Source organism: Leptonychotes weddellii, chromosome 1 (genome assembly GCF_054177405.1).
Source record: "Leptonychotes weddellii isolate Sample4059 chromosome 1, ASM5417740v2, whole genome shotgun sequence".
Lineage (NCBI taxonomy): Eukaryota > Metazoa > Chordata > Mammalia > Carnivora > Phocidae > Leptonychotes > Leptonychotes weddellii.
The window spans coordinates 183,073,440-183,084,695 of record NC_138369.1 but is presented as its reverse complement, the minus strand read 5'-3'; the positions used below and the strand labels follow the sequence as shown (position 1 = coordinate 183,084,695).

Sequence of the window (11,256 nt, the reverse complement as noted above, 5' to 3'; positions counted from 1 at the left end):
CCCCCCAACACACACACTCCAGCCCTCCTCCTCCCCAGCCTTCCAGTCCCATGGCAAAATCACCACATGCAGTGCTAATACTGGGGCCTCCCAACCAACTTGCTGTAACCGGCAGCTGACAACCATAGGGATCAGGGGCTGGAGGTCACCAGAGGGGTGAGGAATAAGGGCCAAGAGAGCTTACAAGAGGGCACAGGCACTAAGGAAGGGGAAAGGAGGACAGAGGAACAGAGAAATGGAAAAACTGGGATGGTAAGAGGGCTCTTGGGGGCAGTGATCCACCAAAAATAAACCTGTAACAAAGTATCCCATGATGAGAAAAAATTTGAGAACCACTGCTTTGAAATCATTAGATTAGTAGTCCAACAGGAACTGTGGAACATTCTGAACAGCACCTGAGATACACTGTTAGCATTCAAAACAGTTTTAAAAAACCACCCCCAAAAAACCAGCAGCAGCAATACAGAAGTAACTTGAGGATATAAACGGAGCGGCTCTTAAGCCATATTTATACATTTGCCAGTCTCACAAATCAGGTCCATCTTCAGTGTCCATCCTAGAGTATACACACATAGCAAATCTACTCATGAACTTTGGTTAAAGTCACTGGCTTCTTCGTGCATTTTTAATAAAACATTTTCTAAAAAAAAAAATCTTAACTTTGTACTTGGCCACTTTCGTATGTGCAGATGTTGTGTACCTTTTTAATCCAGGCTTGGGCACCAGTATTAGCCAACTGTTCTTGTGTTAGAACCTGTACTCCCGTACTTCCGGTGAACTGACCAGGAATGGAGTTCAGCTGAGCCCAGGCATCAATCTGAAGGAAAAAAAGATGCCTCAATTAACTATGTAAAATTATCTAATCAAAATCCCACTGGTTTATTTCACCACACGAAATGGTTTATTTTGTTCTTGAAAAGGCTAAGTAAGACTTAAAACTTCAACTTTTAAAACAGTATGCTGAATTTATAACATATTTAAAGTTGTTTTCTTAAACACTCCAAAGAAACACTTTGGTAACATTCAGTGGGTCCCATTAATAACAAGATTTGAGATGTATTTCTAACAACTAAAAAGTATAACTATAATACTCATTCTTCAAAATATCACATGGATACATGAACACAGAAAAGAGTTCATACAGCAAAGGATCCCTGCCCTCTGCTTATGTATGTATATAAATGTCATAATCACCTGAGTTTTTAACTACCTTCTTTGTGGTATTAGAAATCCAGAATAAATTCAAGAGACATGTTTAAGGAGTAATAAATACAGGAAACTGTTCAAACACATAAAACAGTTTTTTAAAACTGAGCACGTTAATCACCATCATTTACTATGATGGTTAAAGAATCAGTTGTCGGTCCTCCACAGATTTACTACACACTGGTATTGTCAGGCAGTAGTATTTCCTTATCTGTCTTAAAGTGTATTTACTGTTTCTATACAGATCTACCAAAGGAATGTAGAAGACAAATGGAAAAACTTGCACTGTTAAAAATACAGACTCTGGACTCAGACTGCCTAATCACTTTTTTTTTTTTTTTTTTACTTTTAATTCCAATATAGTTAACATACAGCATCATCTTCATTTCAAGTTGACCAACCAGTTTTCCTCCACTGGAAACTGGGAAATCATAATAGTACCCACATCTCACAGGGCTACTATGGGTGCATAGCTACTTTTAGACACCAACTTAGGAACTCTGTAAGGGCAGGGAATTTTCTTTTACTTTCCTAAACAGTTCCTGCCACACAGCACACAATAAATACTTACTAAATGAATGAGCATGCCCCAAATCACTTTCATTTAAAATAAGCTAATAATGCCAAATTATTTCCTTGGATTTTTAACATTTCAACAGCATGCCACAGACTTAGCTTATCTCACAACTATCTAATTAAATTCTCACTCAGACATTAGAACTGCTACATACCCGTTCCTGAGCTCGATTTAACATGCTCATGGCTTCAAGGTCAAATGCATTCTCACTGAGTCTTTTCTGAGCAAGTGCCCGCTCACTCATTGCTGTTGAGATGTCCACAGGCTAAGAAAGAAAACATAGATAATTATCTCAACTTACGATAGACCCCCTAAATTCTAAAAAGTGCTCTTATCTTTAGCTGCTGCATGTCAAAAATAAAATAGTCTTACAAATTAATAATCTTGAAAAGTACAGAGAAGATGCCAAAAAGTAAAGGAACCTTGGAAAGTAGGCGAGGATTTAAGGTAAGTTACAAAGTATCAGAGGCAGTTGAACTCAACCCAAAATGCGATTTCATATTTTCTACTTTATCAAATTACAATCATAGAAACCTGCAAAGAACTTAAAACTCTCTAGCTTTCACTAACAAGTCATTTACAAAAAACTGAGAAATTTTGAACTATTTTTGAACTGTTATATGCATTAGCAGTTTTCATTTTACCTTACTTATTAGCATAACATTCAGAAGTAATAAGCAAGGTTCTTGAATAAGCAAGCAGAAAACCACTATCCTATCAGTGGCCTCTCCTTCACTCATCCACACATCTTTCCACCTTCTTGCAGATGCTCAGGGATAATTTGGTCTTAAGAACTCCACTTCTTCAAAAAATATTAAATAAATGATTTTTTGTTTTCAATTTATATGTATCAATGACCCAAATTAAAATAGTTCTGTGGGGGTACAGAACAACATGAACAAAAATACTTAAAATGAGGTATGTCTGAATAGACTTAGGTCTTCCTTTTCAAAGCTCATACCCTACCTATAAAAACTTTGTGTTAAGCAGAAGTGACTTTATGGTTTAACTTTTTGAAATGCTTCATAATGTCCCAGGAAAATTCTTAAAGGTAATCTTTAGAACAAATTCCCAATTTATCAGTTTTGTGGAAGGCTCAACCATAAAAGGAAAATCAAGTATTTGATGTTCTTTTGTCTAATGTTAAGAGCTCATGTTGACTTATATCAACTTACCAATTCTTAATACTTTTCTTCTGACACAACTTAACCCATTAATATTTCCCAGTGATTGCACCCAAGAAAATTCATTTTCGGAAAATGTTTATTTGACATGGGAAGGTTTTCCTATATTTATTTACAAAGAATGGTTAATGGGTACTGCTTGGATAAGACAAACATAAAGTCAGGAAGATAAGTTAACAGCTAAGGATTTTTCTTAAAAAGCTAAGTAAAGGCTATCTGTAATTTAACTGTGTACTGCATATGAAATACTTCTTCTAAAATAAAGACCTATATAGTAGAGAAGGGTATGTGACCACTTGAGAGTAATTCTATCTCATGCATAAGAATTACTGATCTTCCTTTTCCTACCTTCAGAACCCCTTATTCTTCTATCATTCTTAGTTATCTTGCTGAATCATCTCATAATATTCTTCTAGCAAAATTAAATTTTTTCTTCCACACAGATTCTTATGTATTACCTTCTCAAAACGAAAGCAAAATGAATCGAACTCATTCTGTAATTGTACGGTTTATAGATCTCATGAATGAAAGATCTTAATTTCTTAGTTAATACAGTAAATTGTCCATACTAATTAGAATATATCTGGGGCCTATAAAAAATAATCTAAGAAAAGTCACAATTAAACACTAAAAACTTTAGTGTCTTCACTTTTTACTTCTATTATAATTCTGATCAACTGCTAGCACTTTAAATGGGAACCCAGATATTTCAGGCCGAAATTTACATTCCTTTGGCCTTAGATGTTTCCTAAAACTGTTAGGTGCGATTATCTATGTAATCTGAAGGTCCACCAAAAACATCTCAAATACTGTTCATTAACCTTGCCCAAACTACTTTGGGTAGCAGTCTATAAGTGTTTGAGGATGTTTAGGTATAAATGGGTTTTTATTCCAGAAAGTCTAAGCTTATAGGAGATAATGAGGAAAATCTATCTACCCACCACCCCAGGCCCTAATTCCCAATTTCCCAACTATGAATTTAGCCATGAAAATGTAGTTAAGATGGCTCTGAAAGCTCCCAACTTTTCCAGAATAAAATTCTTCCCAACTGGAAGCAAATCAATACACCTATCTTTGAATCCCTCCTTCTGAAAACATTTCTTCATACTTTTTTAAGTCTTTACTGACTAAGCAGATAACCTAAAGCTCTCGTCATTTATCCCCAGGATGAAACTTCATTCCAATCTCAGTCATACTTTGTTAAATTCACATCTCACGCTGAAAGAAATTTAATATAACAACCTTGATGTTTAATATAAATTTACCTTAGATAAAATTACAACTATTTTTTTCCTGAAGTAACACAGTTTCATTTTTTCAACAGGCTTACCAAGTGAGCTGCAAGTTCATGTCAAAACCTTATTACCAGACAGTAATTAATTTTATATTTGTATTTTTAAATGTGAAGAAATATACTCAAAATAAAATGAACCAGGATTATCTTAACCTCTTAAGGATCCTCAAGAGTTTGAATCAAAAAGCATGTTTCCAGGTTTTCAAGGTAATTCAAGATATGCAATAATGCACAAAAAGCCAAATATAATCCCCAAAGCCTTAATACTCAAGGACTAGACCAAATGTTACATGTCAGTATTAAAATTCTCATAAAATACCAGAACTATTCTTTAGAACACTGGCCAGTATTATTCTCTACAATGACAGCTAAAGGGCACTTGAAATGTGGCTAGGGCAATTAAGGAACTGATTTTTCAGTGGCCAGTGACTACGACATTGGACTATATGGTGTGCGTGTTATGTGTATATGTATACAGTGGATTATACTACACAGTGAACTTTAGAGCCTTAACCATCTTTTAACGTTCCTCAGAAATGGGAATATGGGAAAGGTACCGAAGTCATGCTTTTTAGAAAGCCCTTCTAAAAACGAGGAGGGGAAAATCTTAAATCTCATAGACTACTACTGTCAAGTTGTCATCAACAAGCCTTGTTTCCCGATAGACTATAGATTTTCTAAGTCTAATTATGATACTATAGTAATATTTTAAGTATTATAATGGGGGAAATGTTTAATTCCTTTAGGCTAGGACTTATTCTAAGAAGTAAAATCTACATAAAAGAGTATTCTGAATTATAATTCCAGTTCTCATACTAATAAAAACCTATCCAAGTTATTTCATCTCTCTACTACAGCAACACAGCAGATCACTTCTTCCGTAATCTGAAAGTGTCAGGAATAATGAAATCCATAATGTAACATGCATTTCATAACCCAAGTTATAACTGTGTACCTTCTGTATCTTCCTCATTTAAAAAAAAAAAAAAAATCCTGTATCATTTACTTCCCCCTTTTGTCAACCCAACTATTTACATAAATATAACAATTACCTTAGGTATTTCTTAGAAAGTCAATGAAAGGATAGAAAAAGGCTAAAAAGAATTATTAGGAAGGGGTCAGTCAGATAAGGAAAATAAGCCCTGTAATATGAAAATTATTTTCTACAAAGATAATTGCAGGTATCTTAAAAGACAGTATAAAAGGAAACTTTTAATTGTAAGAACATGGAACTAAGAAAATGCATCTGACCTGTATGTAAAATAGGATTTTAAAATACTTAGCAAAAATTAACAAGTTACAAAGAGGTTCATATAGAAAAGAAGAGCACAACTACAAAAACAAAAACCACAAAAACAGAATATCTCAGTTGTCATGTGTTGGTTTTTAAACCATAAATTATGAATCTTTTTATTACATCATTTAGACTTCTCTAGTATAACTCTTATACATTTAATCTAAATAAACTACAATAACAAAACAAATAGATAACCTACTAAATGGTTCAAAGAAATTCAGTGTTAATCACCGAGGAAAATTTAAGGGAAGAATGAATAACAAGGCTGTATTTAACCATTCTACACTGCCAGGACCCGTGTGATTAATTTTCAATTAAAATTTACATCTTACCCCAAGCACTGAGCTTTCCTAAACTATAAATTTAAAACTTCTACACTTAAGAGAACTGTAGCTCCACTGGAATGTGGAAATATTTTTCAATAAACAAACCAGGCATACTGCCTACCTCTGGACCTCTAAACATTTATGATTAATAGTAAACCCAAGGAAATTTTATGTCAAAGATTACATTTAAATCTTCTACCCAATAAGCCTCTAACTTGATTACCAAGAATGAGTGCCCCCAAGGACAATTTTTTAAATATTAGTTTTCCAACATTTTTGATTTCACTGTTTATGAATCAGATTCACACAAATATGGTCAAAGTTCTGTAGTCACTCCTTACTGAGGATGCTGCTGGCTGGCTTCTGGGTAGGAAGACGATGCTATGGCAGTAAGGCACAGTCTGATGAGCTGATATTCCATAAGATACGGATTTATGTTGATCCATCCACATCTATCCACTCATGCTTATGTCAAAGAGCACTCATGTGCAAGACAATTAGTGGGGTTAAGGATTACAGCAAAGCTGAGATCAAATCTGTGATCTTTGCTTAAATGTTTTATGCTTAAAACTAAAAAACCACAAACTCCATTTATGTTTATTAAAATGAAGATGATTGGTAAGTTAAAAAAAAGAATACTTAACAGTGACCATTTGAAAGAACTTTCCTTTTACTCTATAAAAGCCTTTATTTCAACTCCTCACAGGGAATCAAAAGGGTCAATGCTCCCATAAAATGTCACCAATAGTATTCCACAAACATTGGTATACAGAACATAATCTTACAAATGTATTTGCAAGATACAGCTAAATAACTAGAACTAAACATTTTATACTGTGACCATTTCTTCGAGGTGTTTACTACTATTGTTGGGTAAAAGTACAGAGACCTAAAAAGCAAAACAAAACCCTACCCTTTTTCCTCTTCTAAAATTTTGGGATTTGTTTCTGCTTAAAGTTAACCTACATATTTTTTCAGTCTGATCTTCTACGAAACTAGCTCAAAGCGTTCTGATATCAGATACTTGTATATACCCTCCCATAGGAGAAATCCGCTTTTCTTTAGCCCTCTGAACTCTTTTTCCTGCTTTCATGAAAGACTGCTTAATATAAAATTCGAATACCCAACTTTTCCCCCTGGGATTTCTTTGGAATAATTCCCCCCAACTTTTAAAATCTGACAACCGCTTTTGATGACAGACAAGGCTAAGGCACCACACTGTCAGTGTTAAGACTGAAAATGGCAGAGTACTAAACTTCAAATATATAAATAAATATATATACATAAAGTCTCAATCAAAAAGAAACATTCATCAGGATTCACTAAGCACTTTCCCCATGTTCAACTAAGGTTAAAATAGTTATGAGCACTTATTTTCTCAGGATAATCCCTTGGAATTTTTCAATATTCTCGGCTGGAAATGTTTTCTCACATAAATAATCTCCGTTATGTCTTTCCCTACTCTGTTAAATGCTTAATCTGCAAATTACTAAAAGCGTATGTATCAGAATTTCTAAGTAAGTCTGTTTGGCCCTCTTATCATGATCTATATTCAGCTACTACAAGATTTAAGTCAATTGCAAATGTCAGTTAACCCTTCCCTCTTGAGATGTGCAGGTAGCCTGATTTGGGGATTAGCAACTGAGCTACTCAACTGGTTTTATTAAAATAATGTCCAAACCAACTATCCCTTCCTCACTGGTGATAGTATAACTTGCTTCAATTGCTGAATCCCATGTAAATATAAATCATCACTGGGGACTGTAAGTTGCACTAGCTAATTATCATGTCCGGCTTCATCATACAGAACTTGCTCTCTCTTAAAATGCCACAGGTCAAAAAAAACTGTGAAAATGTCACCTGTGAATAACTCAGGGGAAAAAATACACTATCAAAAGATTTCTGATTTGGGTTCTGTTCACTTTGATTTTATAAACAACAGGATTTGTTTATTGTAATAATGGAGGTGTTTAGTTTAAGATGATATGGCCAATGAAGGGAATCTGAGTTGGAGAGAACAGGTCTCTCTGACCCATGTATCCCAGAACTGCAAGAAAAGTGGGGAAGAAGTCCCACATTGTAAGGGCCTCATATTATCTAGTCCAGTCCTTGGACAAATGTCTGAGCTTTGGAACCAAGGGCAAGAGGTGATAACTAGTCTATAGTATCAGTCAAAACTCCCACCCCCGCCCCTAATAATTCTCCACCCTCCCAGATCCCCCAAGCGTGATTTTGCACAACAAGTTAAATAAAAGTAAACTGTTTATTAAAAGATACAGCAAAGGTACAGATACAGAGATACATACAAAGATACAGATATATATATATATATTTACATATATATACAGTCTTGCTGTTTTCATGTGCACTATACTTAGCAGCACATTATTTAATCAGGCAGCATTTTAATGGGGTTGTTTTGACACTTGGCATTATTACTGCGTCATTTTGACAAGATACAACTATAGCCTCATGGAAATTTCAAGGTGTGAATTCCACTTCTCCAACTTTTAATAGTAGCAAAGAGGGGAAGGAGAAGGGAAATGGAAGTACCAAGGCTGAGCATTAGGTTAAACACAAGAATTCCAAAGGGCCAAGGTAGCACAGGGAAGGGAAAATGATTAAAATTAAAGGCTATCTGACAAACCACCCAGAGAAACCATTATTTAAGGGCAATGGGCTATGTATCCAAGATGCTCACACATTAGCCTACAATGACCTTTTCCAATCCAGTTCTTGTGTTGAACCTGAGGATCTGCCTCTCTCTGCTCAATCCCTCCACCCAGTAAATTTGCTACCACCAAAATCTAGAGCTATAGAGCCTTGAAGCAAAACGGGAAGCTAAATAGTTGTACCTTGGGCTACCTTCCCATAAGTGCAAGGAGGGCCCAATGTTGGGTAGGGATGTGATAACACTGTTCTCTGCAATTCGATGCTTTTCACTTTGTGGCTTGGTTCCACAAAGTGAATTGCATCGAGTTACTGTCAAATGAGAAGCTGCGGGTTGTTTCATCTGTCGTCTAACCCGGCCCTGCCGTTTAACCCGGCCCTAAGAAGAGTGAAACAGAATCCAAATCAGATATAAGGTAACAATAAAATGGGAGATTCAGGTATTAAAAAACAAAAAACAAAAAACAAAAAACACAATATTCCTCTTACTTACCTCAGAGGGCAAATTGCTGCTGAAAACATTATCATCATCTTTGTTTTCTTCACCATTTTTCTCTACAGGAACCCATTCTCCATAAACACTATCTGCTTCTTTTTTTCGATGTTGAGATCCAGATGACACAGGAAACTCTTTCGTTAACGTTACCTGGCTTTTTGGTGGAGTTGGCTTTGCTGCAGCAATCTAAAAAATAATGTATTTCCTTAATTAAAACTCCAAAGACTTTCAACATAATCTGAAAATAGGTTTGTTCATTATTTCTCATGGTAATCCAAAAATTAAAACATTAAATTCCATTTGAGTTTTATTTAAATAGTCCCTATGCTGTTTCATCAAACCATAAACACTAATACTCACATTCAGATTGAAAAAAATGGGTTTGGGTTCACTGAGTTTAAAGGGATGATGATAAAAAGGAGGTTCTTCTTCCTCTTCGTCCGAAACATGAGGCTTATTCACTATTACATCATCATCTTCTTTACTTTGTGCGATCTGTTTGCATTTCTTAAAAAATAAAAACAAAAAATAAATCTTACACTTTATATGGAATAACATGCAATTTTTTTTAAAAAATCGAAACCACATAAAATCAACTTTCGGAAATAAAACAAGATTAACAATAGGTTGTAGGTAAGTAACTTAGCGAACTAGCTATTATTTAAACACACTCTAACTGGTCAGTCAGTCAACAACATTTATTGAGCACCTACTATGTGCAGAGCACTGTACTGGGCACTGTCCAGGGAATACAAAAAAAAAAAAAAAAAAAGAAAGAAAAGTAGAAGACGTGGTCCCTGCTCCCAGAGAGCTTACAATCTAGGTCAAGAAACAGAATTACATACACATGAAATAACTGAGGAACGCTTTTACAGAGCAACACAATTAACAAGTGCAAACTGATATAATACAAACTGAGTACATAAGTGCTGAAAGAACAAAAGCTTAAGAGAAAACAGAATCAGGCAGAATTTGATAATCAAGGGCTATTCCTTGAGTTCTAAGCCAGATTTTCATAGTTAAGAACAAGGATTGGCAGGAAAAGAAAAATAGAGTCATCCTAGTTAGATGGTGGTAAAAAGGTGAGAAACTTATTGGAAGAACAAGAGGGCTGAAAATGAGGCTTAAAAACATATAGGGAAACACTAAGTGTTCACGAGGCTTTAGAAGGAGCTTAGATTTGATAAGCAAGTAATAGAAGCCTTCACTAAGTCCTTAAATTAAAAAAGTTGTAATTCATATTGCAATAAATCTAAGTGAGAAAACAGATTAAGAAACTATATGAACCCCCAAATGCATGGCAAAATAAAAAATTTTAAACTTCTGCAACTGGGTTAGATGGTAATTGTCTCTCCATAAATGTTTTGTAGGTTGAGTCTCTAAAGGAACAAAACTCAAGAATGAAAAATAAGGCATGATGGAGAGTGTGTTAACTGATGAGGTCTGACACATAAAGCAAAGTCCATTCCTTCCTAAGAAGCTAAGGAATAGACTCCATTACCTGGCTTTATAAAAAGGTCAGAATAAATTTGGGTGGACTTGTCTATACAAGCAGAATTTGTCACATCCATCATCAATTGAAAATGTTACAATAGGATAAAAAGCTCAATTGGCCAAAAAAACACAGAGTATATACCAAGCTTGTAACCAAGGGGAACAGAATATATTGACAGTGGCAGGCTGGCATAAGGCTAGCCAATAACAAGTTTCAATATATGAAACAGTGTGATATTTCTGGATCCTAGCAGCAATATTTCAGCATCCTCCCAAAAAAAATAATAATAAAAATAATATTAACAAAACAAAGCCAAAAAAGCCTCAATTGAAAAGATCAAATTCTTAAAAACAAAAATAAGTGTGTTTAAAATATATGTTACTGCCAAAACCCGAACCGCAGGAAGAACTGATAATGGCCGGCCATTATCACCAATGGCTGGTACCAAACAGCCAAAACCCGAAATGTTGATGCGTAAGAAGTTCCTTTCAGGCAATGGCCAGCTATTCTCATTAATTTCCAAGCTCCGGTGGCAAAAGATCATTTCTGAAGATTGTCTGTGTCTTTACGTATATGCAGTACACTCGTGGCGATCAGTGAACACGTCGTGAATGGAAACGAAACTGTAGGCGAGCTTCTGCGTGTTGCTCACTCAACACCTCCTCCATTCAAACGAACCGTCCCACTCCTCAGTCAGTTTGGCTTCTAAAA

General features: G+C 35.2%; 2 protein-coding genes across 9 annotated transcripts in view; one reads left to right on the top strand and one right to left on the bottom strand.

The window, feature by feature from the left end:
* The window catches only part of DONSON (DNA replication fork stabilization factor DONSON), a 27,711-nt gene extending 17,880 nt beyond the window's left edge, over positions 1 to 9,831 (top strand). Inside the window, exons 11-12 of one of the 4 annotated variants that reach the window (XR_014138994.1) lie at positions 2,125 to 2,230; positions 4,292 to 9,831. The gene's annotated coding sequence lies outside the window, so the exon portion shown is untranslated. Of the gene's footprint in view, positions 1 to 1,450; positions 1,486 to 2,124; positions 3,350 to 4,291 lie in introns of those variants that run through there. The other 3 variants (XM_081799647.1, XM_081799637.1, XM_081799653.1) reach the window with 3 other exon arrangements.
* Positions 1 to 11,256, bottom strand: part of SON (SON DNA and RNA binding protein) — a 32,597-nt gene that overhangs the window by 7,703 nt on the left and 13,638 nt on the right. For 3 of the 5 annotated variants that reach the window (XM_081799628.1, XM_031031399.2, XM_081799629.1), the window contains exons 5-8: positions 9,411 to 9,557; positions 9,048 to 9,236; positions 1,938 to 2,048; positions 701 to 817 (exon numbers count right to left, since the gene is read on the bottom strand). In XM_081799628.1, coding sequence (XP_081655754.1) covers positions 701 to 817; positions 1,938 to 2,048; positions 9,048 to 9,236; positions 9,411 to 9,557 — 564 coding nt within the window. Of the gene's footprint in view, positions 1 to 700; positions 818 to 1,937; positions 2,049 to 8,133; positions 8,934 to 9,047; positions 9,237 to 9,410; positions 9,558 to 9,730 lie in introns of those variants that run through there. The other 2 variants (XM_081799631.1, XM_081799632.1) reach the window with 2 other exon arrangements.